Source organism: Rhinolophus ferrumequinum, chromosome 15, assembly GCF_004115265.2.
Source record: "Rhinolophus ferrumequinum isolate MPI-CBG mRhiFer1 chromosome 15, mRhiFer1_v1.p, whole genome shotgun sequence".
Classification (NCBI taxonomy): Eukaryota; Metazoa; Chordata; class Mammalia; order Chiroptera; family Rhinolophidae; genus Rhinolophus; species Rhinolophus ferrumequinum.
Window position 1 is genome coordinate 9,558,863 of NC_046298.1, and position 19,904 is coordinate 9,578,766.

Consider the following 19,904-nt stretch of genomic DNA (forward strand, 5'->3'; position numbering starts at 1 on the left):
TGAGTCGTGTCAAAAGAACTCAGAAACCAACTTGAAAAGGTCTCTGCTGGGCAAAGATGAGATGATTTGAGCATCATAAGGATAATAACTACAGTGGATTGAAAGCACATCAAATATGTTTAAATTCATGAGTTTATAAGGATGTTAAAACAAAACTCATCAGTCACCTTTGGAGGATACTACAGAACCAGCTCATTATTCAGAGTATCCACATAGTTGATGAAGAGAGTTTCTCCGAAAGGAAATATTCCAGCTAATAAAGATAGAATACTACCATTTTGCAGCCTCTAAGGAATTAATAATAAATCTAAGCAATGATCATCAGTGTCTCCTACCATTCCAAAAAAAGACAGCCAGACATTACATACCTTTTGTTGAAAGTCTGAAGTAATCTAACCAAAAAAATAATGCCACCTAAATCTGATCCAATGGTTAGAGTTTGCTTTCAATTTACAGGAAATATAGAGGCCAAAGGAACATGTTAAATGACATCACGGGAGATGCAATCAGTAAAACCTGTTCTGTGGGAAACGATATCCTTGCTACTTTGAGTGTAGTCCATGGATCATAGGCATCAACTGTGAGATTTTTAAAAATGGAGAGTCTCAGGCTCCATCCCAGACCTACTGAGTCAGAATCTTCATTTTAACCTGCCCAGGTGATTCACATGCATATTTCAATTTCGAGTAGCACTGCTCTACAGGACAAATTATCCAGCGTCTGCAACAAAAATTGTACAGGGAAAAAAAAATGAGATACACAGGCAACCTTAAACATTAAAAGAAATTTAGGAGACACATCCATTATTCACAAGTAGAGACCTTATTTGTATCCCATTCAAACAAACACAAAATTCAAAGTTATGAATTAATTGGGGAATATCTTGGGTGTGTGTCAAAATAATCTGGGTGGTGGAGAGGAAAGTAGGAAAGTAGGTGAGGATGTAGATGGAACAGGATTGGCTGCGGCATGCTGAGTGTTGAAGTTGGGTGATGGGTACAAGGAGGTTGACTATTTTTATTTTGTATTTAATTTTTTTTCTATAATAAAAGCTTAAAAAGTTGGACTTACTGAGATGGTCAACAAAGGTAATAACAAGTATTGGTGAGGGTATGGAAAAAATTAGAACCCTGAGACATTGCTTGTGGGAATGTAAATGGTATAGTTGCTTTAAAAAATAGTCTGGCAATTTTTCAAAAAGCTAAACAGAGTTACTATATGATCTAGCAGTTCCACTCTTAGGTATATACCCAAGAGAAATGAAAACATCTTTTCACACAAAACTTGTACATGAATATTCATGGCAGCATTTTTCATCAGAGCCCAAAAATGGAAACAACCCAGATGTCTCTCAACTGATGAATGGATACATTCGTACGTATAAACTGTGGCATATCCGTAAAATTGAATACTATTCAATAATAAAAAGAAATGAAGTATTGATACATGTTACAACATGGATGAACCTTGAAACCAGTATGCTAAGTGAAAGAAGCTCATCACAAAAGACTACATATTGTATAGTTCCATCTATGAAATGTCCAGAATAGGCAAATCTATGGAGGCAGAAAATAGATTAGTGGTTGCCAGCGGTGGGGAGGCTTGGGGGACGTGGGGAGTGAGTGCCGATGGGTAAGGGGTTTATTTTCGGGAGTAATGAAAATATTCTAAAATTTATTGTGGTGATGGTTATACAACTCTGTGAATATGTTAAAACTCACTGAATCGTACACTTTCAATGGGGGAATTGTATCTCATTAAAGCTGCTATAAAAAATAAAAAGGAAGGAGGGTGTTATACTGATACCCCAGCCTCAGGCTTCACCCAACACTAAGCAGGATCCTCGAGAGGAAAGTTGCCCAGGTGATTGTAGTGTGCAACCAGGGCGGGAAGTTGGCTGGTACGGATGCTTAGGGGACGAAGGCAGATTATCGGTCTGACATGGTGGCCTGGAGGGGAAGCCCCAGGGATGGCATCACAGTTGACCTGTCTCTGTGGGGGAGACAAAAGTCTACAGTGGGGAGCCCTCCGGGGGCACCTCATCTATTTCTGAGGTACTTAGTAGAATAGAAATAAAGACGAGAAGTCCTTCCTCTTCTCCAATAAGTCTGTTCAGGACTGGAATTTTTAGGTGACACGCTATAGATATTAGGGTTACTTGTGCTGCCAAGTGGTCTAGCTTCTAAGTTACTCAGAATGAACACAAATTTTGTCACTGGGATTTTGGGGTCCTAAATCATAATCCAAAAACAACAATCCAAACAATCTAATTGCCCTAAGTTTCTTTCAACTTTTCCATTGTTACATTGCCCCAGATGAGTAGAATTAAAGCCAGCTGTATTATTCCCATTTCCCTTCAAAAGTATTTATTAGTCAGGTGACATCCTCCTGCATTGTTGGACCTGGCAGCAAAGAGGGAACTTGAAGATGTATTGTACATGACATTTGGCTTTTCGTGGCTCACTGTATCCGTCTTTACAGAAGCTGTAGATATAGGATGGTTAAGAGTTCACTCTGGAGCTGGATGAGTTAGTTCTGCTCTTTCCTCGCTCTCTGTAACTTTGGATAAGTTGGTTAACCTCTTTGCACCTTAGTTCCCCCATCTATAAAATGGGGTTGAGAATATTACGTGCCTCGTGATTTTCTTTACTGGAAAATGTTTGGAGCAATCTGGCCTATTTAATGATACACCGTCAGTTTATTCTAGACAAGTCCCTCACTTTAATTCAGGCATGATCAGAACTTTAATACTATCAAATGCAGTGTTGTGTCTGTTATTCCAGATGATAGACCTTTGTGGGAAGATATAAAACAACCATATAATAGTGTCTCTGCAGTATATAGGAAGTTTTGGATAAAAAATGCTCTCTGGTATTTTATGAAGCTTACTAGGTGTCCTAATCCTACTTTTTCCTCCCTGCCCTGTTTCCTCATATAGGTCAGTTCTCCTCGGGTCTCGGGGACTTGACATCTCCCACATCTCCCAGCGCTTGGAGAGCCTGAGTGCAGCCACCACCTTTGAGCCTCTTGAGCCCGTGAAGGACACAGACATTCAGGTAAGGGCTGCCAGGTGTCAGGACTGGTGCACGTGGAACCCTGAGTGAGCATACAACCCAGGCGGAAGACCCTGGTTTTGTTTGACCAGCTGATTTAGGAATTCCAGATTTCTCTGTTAATTCCCTTCTTCCTCTGATATGAAGAGAATGGGAGACTCAGCTTTGGACGTGTATTGGGGGAACATTGGGTTACTTTCAGAGTTCTCTGAGGCTGAATTGAAGAAAGCAATTCAGACCTGCACTTGGAGATTATTATAATTAATTACGAGAACAGATTTCTTTTCCTTCTTTGGGCTTAATCCAAGGCACAGAGACACATTAGTTCTAAGTTTTTCTTGCTTTCTTTGCTAGATTTCAAATAATTTTACTATTCGTCTTCCACTTTTTTATGTCTTGCTTGTATTGGTTGGCAAAGAGCTGGGGAGAACTTAGAGTACTATTTACTAAAATCTACTCGTCGATTTCTAGGAAGTATTTAGCTACATTAGTGGCACCAGGAAATGGTCTAATAGAGCACTCCAGTCTCATTTAATCTAACATGCCACCAGCACAATTGATTGCTATTTTAATCTAATCAGAACCGGATTGGGGTGTGTGTCTGTGTATGTGTGTTTGGGTACTGAAAATTGTTAAGGAAAAAACTTGTGATCCATTGAGTTTTGAGGAATTTGTGTTAGAGTAAAGGGACAGTGGAGTAGTGTTTTTATTACCGATTTATCTTTAAACTAAAGGATGCAGGTCCTACAAAGGCAAATCCTAGTACAGATGGTTACTAATTGTGTTATTATTTGGAATTAATACACTCTACCCTATTACCCTCCCCAAGAAGGGTTTTAATCCACATAATGGCCACAATTCTGCATTTATTCCAATTCAGAAATCTAAACCCTACACTTTGAGTTGAGAATTGACTGACTATAGATATTCATTATTTTTCCTGTTATTAATATGTTCTCAGAGTATAGAAATCCAATTTTTGTACAGGTTTATATACTAAATCATATTTGCCTGTCACTTTACAGATGCCTTCTCATTTCCATGTAATCTTAAAATGGCATGTACACTTGTCACTGAACTTTTTTTCTTAAGTGTTAGCTTTCTCCCACCCTTCTATTTCAACTGCTTAGTGCTCTATAAACATATACTTATAACAGGGATGAGGTGGGTAAATGGGATATAGCTCAAATAATTGGAATAATCACCACATATTTTGGTGATTATCTTTCCCTAATAGTATGGAAAGAAATGGCACTTGCTGAAAGTGCCATTTGTTTGTTTCTTTGAGTGTTTTTAATGTTTAAAATACCAAACAGGTTGTTTATTTTAAAAACTAACTGCTTAAAATTTTTCTTTGGCATGTTTGTAATACATATTTGGAATACTCAGCCACATTTAGTGATGTTCTTTTATAAATTAATTCCCACTGATGTGGTACTCCATTTTTTGCTTTGAGAGATATTAATGACAGGTTTATAAATGTATAATGATCATTCATTCTAACCTTCTACTTAATGTATGCACACTTTCCTTCAACACCCCCACTAGATGGTCTCCTAGCAATGCATGCTCTGTCTCATTAAGGAGACTTACTTTTTTGATTTGGAAAGAGCATGGCTAAGAATTTTGGTCCTGCACCCCTGGGAAATCTTTGAGAGGAAGGATGCTTTTGTTGCAAATTTTTATCACTCAGTTTTGCGTTTTTCCAGAATAGCTTCAGAATGCAAAATGTTCAATCCAAGGTAGCTTTCGATTGATTGGGAATTGATCATCTAGACCTGAAGTAAAGATTTAAGACTTACTAGTTGCAAAGTAAGTCCTCTGTTGACTTCATCTTCTTGCCAGAAAAGGCTTAAAGGATAAAACTTAACTTTCAAAGGGCTGAGGCTTTGGCTTGATCTGAGGTGGCTCCAGTTACTGGTAAGGACTGGAAGTTACTGTAAATTGTGCTCTGTGGGTCAGCTGACCGATGCTTGTACCTCCTGTACACACAGTAGCAGGTCCCTGCCTGAGTCAGTAATCAAGTGTAAGAGCCAGCCCAGTTTTCATCCTTAGTGTGGAGCGGTTCTCCTTTTAATTCTTTCAAAAGGGTTAACTTGGACGTGTTCAGTTTTTTGTTTTAGAAAAGCCAGATACACTTTTTGGTTGGCATTTTTTCTCAGTAAATAGTTGTATTGAGATAAAATTCAAATACCATAAATCTGTTTGGATTTTGTGTATGAACTTTCCAACCAGTGCAGTTTTTGAGATGAGAATGCACCCTAATCCCCTGTGCCGAGTATCAGTCAGAATGAATTTGTGTCCGAAGGAAATGCTGAAGCATCGTTTGACAGATGTTGTCCAAGACTTTGTACCACCCATTGTTTGCATTACTTATTAGCTCAAAAAGGCATTTTCCCATGTATAGGTACGTATACAGATGCATGTATAGTCCTTTTCTGTTTGGTGAATGTTGATTATATTTCCTTTTGTTGCTAATGCACCTTGGAATTAATATGAGCTTTTTGTTGTTATTGTTTTGTTGTTTGTCACAGTCAATGATGTTGGCAGGTGTTGAGAATACATTTTTAAAAGATTGCTATGGCCAGCAAAGGTAACATATTCTTTAAAAACCCACTTAGATATATGTATAGCTGATGCTAGTAGAATTTTTTTTAATGTTTATTGATTTAATTTTTCGGGAATGTTTATAAAGAAGGCCTACGCATTTGTATAATAGAGGTAATGGGCAATAACTATGACCAAGATGTGGGACCAAAATTACTGGACTGCTCTAGTCTAATTCACTTCACTGTGCGTGCGAGTACAGGTCGTCCCACGGAGATCTGCTTGCTCACTTCTGTCTTTGGAAAAAACTACTGAGGGCAGATTGCACATCTTTATTATGATCTGAACGGACCTAATGTACTATGGATGCTGTGTACTGTATAGTATTAAAGTGCAGATTTACACAGTTCAGTTCTAGTCTGGGCTTTTTCGCTAGATTACATGTATATAGTTCAAGAAGTCAGTGTAGAAATTGCCTGAGTTGGCCGTAAAAATGGGAGCTGCAGTTTCTCAGCATTGGGCCATAATATTTCCAAATGGCATTAGATCAAAGTATAATAATATTACTGTACTTACTGCATTAGATTCCTAAGGCTGCCATAACAAATTACCACAAACTTAGTGACCTGAAACATTATAAATTGACTCTCTCACAGTTGTGGAGGCCCGAGTTTTGAATTCACGGTGTGGGCGGCATCATGCTGTCTCCGAAGGCTCTAGGGGAGAATCCTCCTTCCAGATTCTGCTGGCTCCTAGCGTTCCTTGGTTTGTGGCCACATAGCTCCAACCTCTGCCTCCATCTTCATAGGTTTTTCCTCATGTCTGTCAAATCTACCTCTCCTTTGTCTTATACGGGCACTAGTCATTGGATTTAGGGCCTGGCCTAAATCCAGGATCGTCTCATCTTGAGATCCTTAACTTAATTACATTTACGAAGACCCTATTTCCAAATAAGGTCACATTGCCAGGTACAAGGAGTTAGTACTTAGGTATGTCTTTTTTTGGGGGGGACACATTTCAACCCACTATACTTATGGTGCCAGAAATTTTAAACTGTAATTAAAGAAATATCTCCAAATTTAACTCTTTAACAGCTCTATGGATAAGAATCGGGATACGGCCTCTTATCCTAGGTGTTCCAGTGACTGCAAACCTCAACCGAGTGTTGCTCTCCATCTCAGCATTCTCTGTCAGGTCTTTGGAAGGTGAGGCCGGCTACCCATGTCTCATGCCAGAGTTCAGCAGTGCTTACTCTCTCCAAACAGGTTAACACTTGGTAATGTGTTTGAGAGATTTCTGTAGAGACAGTTTTCAACTCGACAAAGCCTGCTTTTTAAAAAGTATTAAATACCTAGTTTTTAGGTATTAAATTATGGTACTTTCCTAAGGTAGCAGGAGCTGTGTATGTGTGTTTGTATTTCTACGTCAGCCAACCAGGTTGCCTAAGCTTTTCTCTTTTTTCTTTTATACGTTAGGCCTTTGCTCACCTTCCTTTAGCATGGAGTAGCACCTGAAATGTCCAGGCCCTGATTTCAGTCTGACACTCTAAAGCTTTCTTTAGATGCCATCCCCTTAATAGTCTTCTCAGACCTCTCTTCCCCTTGGCCTCTAAATTTAGTATGTTGGCTTTACTGCTTAAGAAGAAAACAAAACTTTCTGAATGTTTCTCCATGAAATAAACGAATTTAGAATATGTTGTTGGAATTGATTTAGCAGCCAGTTCAAATCTTAGATAAGTCAAAATTTAGCTCTTTCTAAAAAAAAGAAAACCTTATACTGAAGGTATTCATAATCTGCCAAAATTTCCACATGGAACCCTGTCCTGTATGAGTAAAGAGAAAAAGAAGTCTTAAAATAACTCTAAAAAAATAATTAAAGTCAGGGAAACATCTATCACGTATAAGACTAATGGTGCAGTAATAATTGACTTTAAAAACTTGTTTTGCTTACCACACTTTATCTATAATAAAATATTCATTATTTCCTTCCTTTTTCTGACGTTGGCTTGCAAATGTAGACTATGCTCAAACCACTCTTAGCTTATCTTTTAAATAATCGGAAGAAACTAAATGGCTTTGATAAGTATGAAAGTGAATCACTGCGTAACCCCTATTGTTACATAAAGTGTTATTTTTATGGTTTATCTTTTAACTTTGTATCTTCGGAATTAAGATACTGCTGCTTAAATGCAACTACTATATGTAACAGCTAAGAGGAAAAGCAGTTGTGTTTGCTGATTGTGTGTTTATAGTACCGGCAAGTTCTTGGTAGGGAATTGGTTTCAGAAATCCTGTCACAGTTTGTTGGAAAGCGCGGGTCTGACTTAACTGGAACGATTAGTGTGCTAATAGCAGCTCTTCTGGAATATTACTGGCAAAATAATTAATATTGAGGAAAAAGTGCAATAAGCTTTTCCTTTCTTGAATCAGTTGAGGGTAAAGTGCATTCTGAATGGATGAACAATATCATAATTCTGGGATTATTTTTAAAGAAATGAAGTTGTCGTTTTCATCTGTTGCTAGAAATTGAAACTGCTAAGCCTGTGTACCGAGGAGAGGTCTTACCAGAGCTGCTTAAGTAAATGTAAGGCAGAGATGAGGTTCATTCATAAGAGTCGCACCTATTTGCATACTGATAATTTGTATAACAATTATGAGAACCGGTTTAATTAAGTAGGCAAAACATACCTATCTTCCTTATTGTTTCTGCTCTTAATATGTTTAAGGAGGCTTTTCTGCACATAATGATAATCCAGGCCAAACAGATTATTAGATAGTTTGAAATGATGGACTCTGAAGGAATGAGACTTCGCTCTTTAAACGTTTTCACATACAAGAATATATAAGAGACTGTTGCATGGAATCTAACAGTGTGAAGCAGTTGTTTATTGACCTCGTTTGTTATATTCCTCTTGCCCCTAAAAGTCAGTGGGAAGTTCATGGTAACCTTTCTTTTGAGTTTTTAGAGGAATTTAATGGATATTTGAATCTTGCCCTTCCCCAGCTTATAACAGCTGCCTATCATGGACTTAAAACAACCTATAGTTAACGCTCCTGGGACCACTAGCCAATGGATCCAGTGAGAGCTGGATTCAAACCGGTCAAAGAGAAGCCCTTTCCTGGAACAAACACCGGGTACATTTTAGGCCAGGATTCCATTGTGGTTGCCGAACTGCGTGTGGAAGAGACACACCTCACTGTGCCCTGCGTTCTTGCTCAGAATGGCAGTTGTGCCAGGCGGTGTCTCCTGTGTGAACACTGCAGTGTCCACAGACTCCTGCTTAATAAACATATTTGCTGTTCCTTGTCATTAAACCCTGACCGAGTGTAAAATCTCAGAGCTGGTAAAAAGCAGTAAACAAGTAAAAAAGAAAAAAGTGCTGTCTTCACAGAGGAGGCACGTTAATGTGCTGTCCGGCCTCTTGAATTAAGTAGTCTAATGCTGATTATTTTGGTAGGTACTGAAATGATTTAATTTTTCTGCCTGTTTGTGATAAGGGAAAAAGTAGGCCCTGTGGTCTGGAGGCAAAGTATGCAATTACATTCAAGTCTCCTGTGAGTGGAATTAAAAATGGCTCGCTTTGAAATAAAGATGGGTGTTAAGGCATCCTCTGTGGAAAATGTGAACAACTGCTTTTATGGGAGCCAAGGATATACGATTTCAGCCTTTTGACTTGTCCATTCACATCTACTCCTGAATGCAGGGCTCTCACAGCAAGCGAGGGAAGGATGCTGAGTGCATTCGGAACAAACAGGAAATGACAGGCTGCTTTGTCTTCTCAGAGGTTTCTTAATATGCCGTTGTGAGCAAGGGTACATCAGTTACCATGTGAAGAAGTTGGACGGGGTCTGTAAGTTTTCTGGGAGAAGCCCAAGGCTAAAATCTTCATCTAACAATTTAGTAGAGCACTTCAACTATTGGCCAGGCCTCTGCCTCTGACCTGGAGTTCAGTCATCCTCCCTCCTTCACGAGGTGTCTCTTAACCTGCTGCTATCTGCTGATGCCCCAGCACTCTGGGCACAGGGACCTGACGTCATCATCTTCAGTCTGGTATCTTTCAGTCGCTTGGTTGTAGGAACCAGGAATGGGCACGTCTTTTTATCTGCAGAGCGATTTGACACTGGAGTTGGTGTGACTTAAACGGGTTAAAACCTCCTTGAATGCATTACTGTACCCCAGTCTGTCATTCTCAGACAGCAGCCCTTGACCCTGTAAGCACTTCGAGCTGCTTGCCACAGCTCCCTGGGATCTCTTATTTCTGTTTGGGAACGTTCGATCCTAAGCTTCTTAGGCTTGTAGCCTGATGTGCGGCTCCTTCCACTCGTGGTGATTACGAAGTGTGGCTTCTCAGTTACAAAATTTGGGACCTGGGTTCCCACCATCTTCACTAAAAATCCCCATTCTATGAAAGAACCGAGAGAGGGGCTGAGACAGGGGAGACTCTTGGTTTTGCTTCTTTTTGTTTGTTTCATTGGTGGGAACCAGGAAAAGCGGCCGGGAGGTAGAACGGGGAGCTGCTGTCGAGACTCGGCCTTAGAATTTCTTTTGCTGCAGAGCTCTCAGACACGGTGTGTACTGCTTTCTTTCTAAGCATTTTCCTGTCTCACAAATGCTTGCTTCCGATATGGAGAGGTTGAGTGAGTCCCCCAAGCTCGGGTTGCTGGCAGCCGCTGGTCTCAGCATGAACAGCCGGCAGTGATCCGCGGTGGTGCACGCGCCACCTTAATTATCCTGGAGGGCGGAAGGCGAGTCCTCACTTCTCACTGTGGAGTGGCTGAGAGGCTGCGATGCCATCAGCAAAACCCTGCCTGTGCTTTCCAGAAAACTGCAGCACTTGAAGCACTGCGGCCGGATCTGCTGAGCAGGGTGGGCATGACACAGCTGCCAAGGAATTGTACAGAAAGAACCCTTGTCTTAGAAAACATCTTCATGAGGAGGACTGGGCTGTTTAATTTATAAAACAAAGGGGAGGATTAGGTCAGCAGAACATACGCAGGAGTATGGGTTTCCTGGCTGATTTTTATCATTGCTACCTGGTTTGGTTTATTTCTTTGAATGGCATGAGCAAAAGGATATAGGGGGAGAGTTTCTTCCACTTCTCCCTTTTCTTCTAAAAAATTATTGGTCTATTTGAAAATGTTGTCACTACCTTAGGGACAGGTAGAAGCAACCACGGAAGGATATAATATGCTTACGAAAATCCCAGGGTGTGAGATTATCTGGGAGCACGTTCTCCTCTCTCACTGGATTCTCTCATCCACAGTGCATGTCAGGCTGTCTCTGCAGGACCAGTCTCTAAATGAGCAGGTGGATCCTTGGAGCTTTACGGCATCCACAGTAGTACTTGGTTGTGGTATGAGACTGGCCAAGACATCTCCGTGTTGAAGGAGTATGATGGTGGGTGGTGTTTACTGAAGCTGCTTACTGAATTACTGCTTCTCAAACAAGCTTTGCCCCCTAATTTTATGTCAGACTGAGAGATACTTTTATAAAATACGATAAAAATGAATTACTAAGAAAAATCTTGAAATAAAAGACATGTAAAATAGAAGTCCTCGTTTTAAAAATTAAATTCAGTAGACGTGAAGTTAGTCTGTCAGACCGCGATAAAAGTTTCTAAATGTTTGTTCTCAGTTTTTGTCCTTCTCTGCTGCAGGCTGGGCACAAACTCTTTTCGGACTAGTACTCCTTCAGTTCCACTTTGAGTCGTGCTAGTTTTCTCCCTCCCTGTCTCCCTTCCCTTGTTTTGTTTAAGTGTTCCCTGCTGGTACAGTGAACTATGGCATCAAAGATGGGTTTGAGTTCCTGTCTTCTGTTTTATCCAGCTAAAGTCAGGGAGGCGAAGCTAAGATGTACTGAACGTTTAGTACGTCCAGACACTGTACTAAGCGCTTTCAGGGCCTCGTTCCATCCTTTCAGGAACCGTCTGAGGCAGGTGCCGTCATTGACCCCATGACCCTGATGAGGACCCGAAGACCCACAGAGGCTCCGTGTGCCCGTCTTGAACTCCCCTCTGTTGGTTTGAGTTCACACTGTGCTCTTAGCCCCCTAGGTTTTAAATTTCATTTGTAGACTAAGAGCATTTTAGTAAAGGAGTGAATTTGCCGGACATGTTTGAAGGAGGAAGGCAGTGGACATATGAGAAAGAAGTATATACTCGATTGCTCATTTAGAGCAAATTGAAGCGTAGAAAGCAGTGAATGGATGTGGTGGGCATTGCTCTTGTTTGCATCAGCTTAGTAGTAAAATAGTGTTGATTGGGGGAGAAGCAGGAACGTGCTTTCTAAACCTTCATATGAACCCCTGCTTGTTTTGGGGGGCGAGATGAGTTTTACTGGTAGGCCGAGCCTGCTTCATCTGTTTATCTCCAGGTGCTTGCTTTTTCTTGCCATAGTCTTCTGTTTTCTGAGCTGTCAGTTTAATTTACTGTCTAAAGCTCTGCCTATTATTTCTCAGGTTTGCTGCCCTACAGGTACACTGTAAAGGATTTCTGTGAAATCCTGGAGCAGCTTTTCGTTTTGAAATGCCAAGGCTTTTTGCTTTGAAAAGAGGTTCTTGCTTGATCATTGTTTTGTTTTGCTTCTGAAGCTGAGCTTGAGTTAGAAGGTTGATGCTAGAAGCAATTTAAAGGGCACATCAAATTTTTACTGTAATCCTGAACTATTGATTGTTGACTTATTTGTAGGTTGAATGCAGACCCATTTCCTTACTTAGCGTCTGACTGGCCATTAAGCTCTGGCAGTGTGCCGGAATGTTGAAATCTTGTATCTTATAATATGATTTGGCTGTCTAAGGGTATTATGTGTGTTTGGTTTTTAAAGATACAGACAAAGCCCTCAATTTTATGTGTGTTCCAGAATATAGAAAAGAATTTCTGTATAGCAAAAGTAGTCACTTCTGGGAGATAGCACTGAAGTGAGGAGTTGACATTGAACAAAATGGTAAAACCTGAAGTCATACAAATTGGTGCCCTTTGGATTAACCGGCTCTTTTAAATAAATGAAAGCGAACAGGGCAGACCCTTGACAAGAAGACCAAGCAAGCAGGGAGCCAGAAAGGCACGATGGTGTCCTAGAGTACATCCCAGTTAAGCACTCCCAATGAAGTGGCTATCTGTGTGCCTGGTGCCACTGTCCCAGCAGGAAGTGGAAATTAGCAGCTAGCTGAGGGGCTGGTCCGGTGTCCTGCTTACGGAGGGAGTTGGGCTCAAAGTGGTTGGAGGAGAAGGAATCATTGTCTGTAACAGACGTTTACCCTCTCCTTTCACAACCTGGACACCTCCTAACTCTTGAGTGAGGGCTGAGGGAGTTAAACATTAAATGTGGGATTTTGAGAGTGTGAGAACTGAGAGGCTTTAGGTTTGAAAATTCACTTTTCCTCCTAATTACAAAAGTAAGACATGCTTAATTCAGAGAACTCGGAAAATGACTCAGTAGTTCTTTCTCAAGGGCTATACTGCCCCTCGAAGTTGCTGGACAGCCACCATTTGGGAGTATTAAATTCTTTGGACTTGGTACTTGAGACTGTAGAACATGTGTTTGAAATGACAAGGAAAATAGATGTATTTTAACAGAGAGGTGAGGAATTAGTCCATGAAGCATGTGTTAGAGATAGACTATAAAAATGACTCTCATTGTTTAGAATTGGTCAATTCCTGTAAAATGATACGGTCTTTTCCTTTATTCTGTAATGGAAAAGCTTCCTAATGTGTGACAAGGGATCTGAGACATGCAGATTTCATAAGCAACCATTACATCATTTCACTGTCCCCCTCAAACCGTTTGGAAGAATGGTTTTCGAGAAAGTTCTGTGACTTTGCCCTAATTTGGAAGATTTAGGGGGAGGTAACAAGCCAGGAATTTTATGTGAAATCTGAGGAGCACAGCATAGTAACCCTTCCGTTTGTGTAACACTTTGCAGTGGGTGTATTAACCCACCACCGCCTTGTTCCTCACTGCACTGTTCGAGTGGGTGTTGCCATTCTCTTTATTAGAAGGGGAATAAATTGAGACGCAGATAGAGAGATTAGTTAATATCAAAGGTTGAACTTGAACCCAGATACTTCTGATACCGTGGCCTGTATCCATATTATCACACCTTGCTGTGGAAGCCCTAAGGGTGGACTAGTTCAGTAAATTCCACTTTTTTTTTTTTTTTTTTTTTTTTTTTGCCAAGACACTAAGGTAGTTCTTTTACCACTGGTCAAGTTTCTTGATGTTTTGGTCCTTTCTTTCCTCTCCGACCTATTTCTTACCTGTTTTCTTTGAAGAGACATTTCCATTTATTTGCATTTGAAAGGTTTGCTGGTTAAGAAAACCAGTTGTACGGATAAAAATGCTACTTAGAAGAGTAATACTATAAACTGAGTAGTGACAAATCTCATTTTTTCCATCTGGGATTTACTTGGGAACAAAAAGTGATTCTGCCGTTTATTGCTGCTGCTGCTGATACAGTTTCCAGATGCCCTTTATTTGAAGGGGCCCAGGGTTTCTTCAGATTTGTCACAGTAGAGCTTTGCAGCCTGGTTTATGCTGTATGAGTAGGTCATTGGTCCAAGCACATGCAAAGTAGCGAACTGGAACAAATGTCATATTTGAAACTAGGTGGGCAAGACGGGCTGGCAGGGTTTACGGCAGATTGGGGGACAGGATTTCTGTTTTTGTTTTTGCCAGTTTTTTGCTTTCTGTTCACTCTCCCTCCCTTCCTCCCTGTGTCCTTCCTTCCTTCCAGCTATCCTCCTTTCTTCCATCTTTTTGTCTGTTATTTTTGTCTTCTCCTTTGAGTCTTGCCGTCCTTCTGTCCTTTGCGTCCCTTTTTCTCTGTCCCTCTCCCCACATCCTTTTAGACTGGCTGACAGCCCGAGCAGCCATTGCTAATGGGAGTGTACCTCCTTTTTTGCCATCAAGTATTAGCTGTGAAATCGTAGCTGTTAGATGATTCCTGCAGCCTGGCAGCAGGTACCCCTGAAGCTTGCTCTGTAGAGCGAGCACATTCTAGGTGTAAGTTTGAAGTGGGCCTCTGGAGAGACTGGTTCTCTGGGGGCCTGGCCAGGGCTGGGCTTCTTCCTCAGGTGCTCCCGGTACTTGTGTTTTCTGCATTTGCAGAGCCCCAAGAAGTGGAATTTAGTTTCTCCATCTAGCTAACCTGCTCATGTTTGGCTCTTTTAATGGGTACCTGACGTGCGTTGCCTTATTTTGGGCCCTTGCCTAAAGCGTCTGCTAATATCCTACATTTGTGTTTTTGGTGTCTGACTCAGCTTGCTGTCAAAGGTGTATAAGAGTTTTCTGTTGTGCATAGCAAAAGGATTGATGACACGTTAAAGCCAAATCCTAAGTAGAGGGCATGATGGGGAAGCAAATGGCCAAAGGATATTTAATTTTGTTTCTCCTGTGTTAGGAATGAAGTTACAAATTAATCTAGCTCCCAGCTTCATATGTGTCCTTCACCATTTGTTAACTGTTCATCCCACTAGCTCATTTTGTGGGGAGGGGGAGTGTTAAGGGATGGGGTTTATTTTGGAGCAGCAGACATATTGCAGAGCCCTTCAGGCATCTCGGTTTTTCTCGGGGAGTTAGGAAGGGACAGGAGCTGCAAATGTCGTCTTTGTCTTTGGGTTGCTTTCTACCTCTAGTTGGTGTCATTTCTTTCTCCATGCTCCTCATGCCCTCAAAACCTTTGGCGGCTGGAAGGACGCTCCTGCAAGTCATTCTAAAGAGCGGTCTGGACCAGCAGCTTCAAGCATCACCTGGGGACGTGTTAGAAATGCATATTCTCAGGCCCTACTCCAGACCTGCCGTATCCAAATCTCTGCAGGTGGGGCCCAGAATCTGAGACCCACCAGGTTAAGTGATTACAGAATCTAGGGCAGGTAAACCCTGCTTTTCTTGCCCTGTCTGCTAACTTTTAAATTTAACCCACCCATGGATCAGTGCTGAGCTTGCAGCTTGCAGAGCCGTTTATTTAAGTGTTTGAGTCTGTAAAGAATTTGATACCATCCTTGTTTTTATCACTGCTTCATCAGGACACAGTGGTTCATAAAATACATGTTTAAAACTTATCTATGTTTAAAAACTTGACTTGGTCGTTGATTGTTTTTTCACCGTGGAGGTGTTGACTGTGATACTGAGGTGTGGTAGCTCATAACACACGCCTGGAAGACAACCGGAGCCAGAGAGGAAGGGAGAGAGGGAGACAGGAAAGGGAAGCGAGAGATTAATAATCCCATCCTGGTCAGTCGCCATTATCCTCTCTGACTGCTGGGAATGGAGGTGCTGGGGTTTCTGCAGACGTTAATGATTCCTGGATGGACTGTGCCAAAGGGAGGCCTTAAACCTGGTGTCTCAGCAGACTGAGTCCACGTCCGCCAGCCGTAGGAGCCAGGAGAGATGAAAGATGGACTCGGTTTTATTCACTAACCCGATTTTCTTTGCCTTTGTCCTTAGCTCCTCTCATCCTCATTTCGTTTACCTTTTCATTTGTTTCTCTCTGTGCCCGCCCCCTCCCACATTGAGTGAGTTCTGGGCCCTTGGGTCTACTGTTAATGACATTAGCTTTTACTTGTCCTTAGCTGGTAGTGACAACAGATGCCATGAGAGAAAGCAGAGAGGCAGAATAAGTATTTCTTTGGAAATGTCTAAATCAGTCTGCATATTTGAAAAATGTATTAAAATGTGCAGACTGTGTTATAAAAATCACTTGAAATGACTTCTCTTTGCTTTGAAGAGTAATTCTATTGTATATGCAGTTGAAGATATACAGTGTTGTCATTTCATGTAGGTCTGATGGCATTTTCCCATTTTACAGATGAGAAAACTGAGGAATGAGGTGAATGGCTTACATAGGGTTACCTAGAACCCACTTCATTTGACTGCAACTTCAGTATGCTTTCCATTAGACTTAATTATCTCTTGGTTTTTAGAAATTGTATAGTATCGGGGATTAAATAGAACTTACTTAGATTAGGCTCAAATAATATATAGGTAGCTACATAGGAACACTTCAGATTAATTTCTAAATGGAAATTTGCCGAGAAGCACCACAGTCAGAAATGTCATGACAATCTACATTTGTGTTGACATTTCCAGAGCTTCTGAATAACAACCTTCAACAACTTAGAGGTTAATAAAATATATGTTGAGCATTTAACTCTGTGGATGATGCTTTGTTAAGCACCCTAAGTCGACTTAATAATAGTCTCTGTCTTCAGATTTTCAGTGTTTTAGGTTTACTTGACAGGGATTTGGCTACTTGAAATGTCCCCGTATCGACTTGAGGATGTGAGATGGCAAAGTAGTAGAACTGGAAGTGTCTTAGTGACCGCACTGTTTTGCTGGAGGACTTAGTGGTAAGAAGCATGTTAATAAAACTAGACCATTGTTTTAAAAATGATTTCCACCCATGTAACTGCTGGAAGGCTGGCAGAGAGAAGAGTGGTGTGGGAAAACAGATTTTAAAATCAGCCTAATTTTCAAGTACTGTTTTAGAATTGCAGATCCTTATGTTCTCATTACAGAGATGAGAAGGCTGCCATATAGAGAGGAAGACCTGACCCTGTGTTTTACAGGGCAGCATACGTTCCAGGGGGCTTAGGCATGACCACCGTGTCACTTGCCTTGATTGTTGGTCCTGACCTGAATTGGGGGGTGATGAAAAAGGCACACCTCCTCTCTCCTCTCTCACCCCTTCATATGGGACCAGCATCCTACAGGGCATCACTGTGCTTGCTATTTCAAATTCTTTCTGTTGGTATTTCTCATGTAATTTTTACCCTGGTTATTTTCTTTCCTTTTTTTTCTTAAGGTTTGCATGCTTGCATATAATTTTATTACATCTTGATTTCAAATTTTATTTATTGCTTTGAGGAATGCTATATTCAACTTTATAATAGGGATTAATGAGAAAATAGAATTCTACCTGCAATTTTCCTTCATAGAAAAATTTCAAGTACCTGTTTTATATGTCAGTGAATTTGAAATTCTAACCAGGTAATGGAATACAGTTTTTCCCTTGTTTAAACCATTGCGGATTGGATAATTTTAGTAATCCTTTTTCTATTGAGGAGTTGGGTCTTTTAAAAAAAATCAGTTTCTAGCCTCATCAGTGTTTTCTAGCTAACAGCAGAGATAATAAATATGTATAGCAAAAAAAAAAAATAAGGTTTTAGTGTCTTTTCTCTAAAATAATGGTAATAATACGGTGAACTCTGCCTGCTTTAGTAAGCAAATCTGAACTCTCAATATCTGCATTTACAAAAGAAGTCTCAGAAGTCTCGGGGCGATACTTAGCTTTAGTATTCCTTCAAATAACAGCTTCCCTGCTGAATTTAAAATAGAATTTGTTTAAAAGAATTCTATTTACAATCAACCTGGTAAGAGATACATCTGTTGTGTAAAGTACATTGGTAACAAGAACTAGCAAGCTAGAAGCTGTTCTTTTGTATCTACCACCATCCCCCATGTGATAACTTAAGATTCCATGAAATCTGGGGCTCGGGCACACCCCAGAGCAGTTTTTCTTGGTACAGTGTCCCATAGTGCTGTGCAGAGAGGTCCGTAAGCAAGAAACCCAGATCCTGAAGGACCTGGACCAGGTCACTTTGTGACCTCAGCCACAATCTGAGTTCCTCTGTGCTGTGTTTCGTTAATCTGTGCCAGAAGGGAAATGAATTGCCCCTGAAATTTGATGGCTATGACTGTGTGATAAATCTTCATATACTTTATTATTTCGTTTATTTTTTTATTGAGGTAGAGCTTCTACATATAGTCTACAAGTTCTTGCCAAAATCATGTGTTCCCTCTATCGAAACACTAAGGCTTGATAGATGCTGTGTGTGTGTGTGTGTCTGTGTGTGTGTCAGAGAGACAGACAGACAGACAGAAGCGGACTGCCAGCTGTTCTCATTCTGAGCTTCTGAAACCTGGGACAGCAGTGAATTGCCCCCGAGCAATATTTGAGGCGAGATGCTTCCTCCTCCCATTTTATCCTGTTCCATTAGTAACTGCATTTACTGGGGAACTACTTCTTGAAAACATGTTTAAAGTGGCAATCTTTCTTCTGAAATTACTTTCACCCACGAGGGTTAAGCTTCCGGCCCACCTCTAAACCCTGCTCCCACCCTTTGTGGTTTCTGGGCATGCTTGGGGCAGAGGAACTCCTCAGCTTCTCCGGGCAGAGAGAGCTTTCTTTTCCCTGTTGTTTCTTGACCTCTGGGGAGACAAGTTTGCATATGAGCAACAGAGAATCACCATAATTTGTTTTACCGCTAAATAAAGACATGCAGAAATCCCTTGATTTTTATTGACTGCCCAAGTCTGGTGGTCCTCGCTTAAAACTATACTCAAGGTGCAATGTCATTGATAAAATTAGCAGATTGCTGTTTCATTCTCAGTTGATTGGGCAGGACAGACTTTGAGCCAGGACCAGCTCGTATTCCCTGAACCTCCTTGGCTCTAGATGCAGCTGAGCAGGAAGCCTGCTTGGGAATTGAATACGGTTGGTAATGATGCTTAGTCACAAAGAAGAGTTTGGTGCCTCTGCACATTGGCCAAGAACCACATCAGCATTTGTCCTACTACCTACGGCTGCAATTAGCTCAGGGAACTGAAGAGATTTGAAAGAACAAACAATAAGCAAAAGTAATACTTAGCTTCCGTTAAAGCCGTTGTCTGCATCTCCCGCGGAGGGGGCCTCGTGAATACTAATATAAATCAATGAAATGGTTTTGTTGAGTGCCCATTAAGGACGGCACTGTGGTGGGCACTGAGGATGATTAGAATAAACATAAATTCTATAGACTGCCCTCTGGAAGCTCATTGTCTTCTACCTGGAGAGCCAAGACTAACCTTCCTATAATAGGATTAAGCTGTCCGACACAGAGTAAGCGACAGGCATGCGCTGCCCTGAGAGTCTCAAGTGCCATGGGAGTTCAGAGGAGAGGGAGGGGGTCATGATGAGTGAATTTGGCGGTAGTTGGGGTAGAACCTCTGGAACAGACAGGCTCCTAATGGGCCTTGAGAGATTCAATGGGTTTAGTTTGCAGGACGTGAAAGAGTAATAACCTGCTTAAAGACAGGGAGGTGAGAACAGAAGTTATATGCTAAGAAATAAAATGTGTCAGGAATGGGGGCATCAAATGTGGAAGGAGTGACTGCCAAGCAGTGGAGTGTGGGCATTACTAGCTGTTGAAAGTTTTGGAGCAGGTGAGTGTCAGGAAAGGCGGGAGGCAGTGGAAGTTGGCGTGGCCGGTGGAAGGATACCTGCTGAGGTGTTCAGAGGCAGTGGTAGTAATCCAGCCACGGTGAGGAC

General features: G+C 41.2%; 1 protein-coding gene across 1 annotated transcript in view; it reads left to right on the forward strand.

The window, feature by feature from the left end:
• NUP93 (nucleoporin 93) overlaps nucleotides 1–19,904 on the forward strand; it is a 90,552-nt gene that overhangs the window by 15,225 nt on the left and 55,423 nt on the right. Inside the window, 1 exon segment of the mRNA XM_033128270.1 lies at nucleotides 2,939–3,056. Within this exon segment, the coding sequence (XP_032984161.1) occupies nucleotides 2,939–3,056 (118 nt within the window).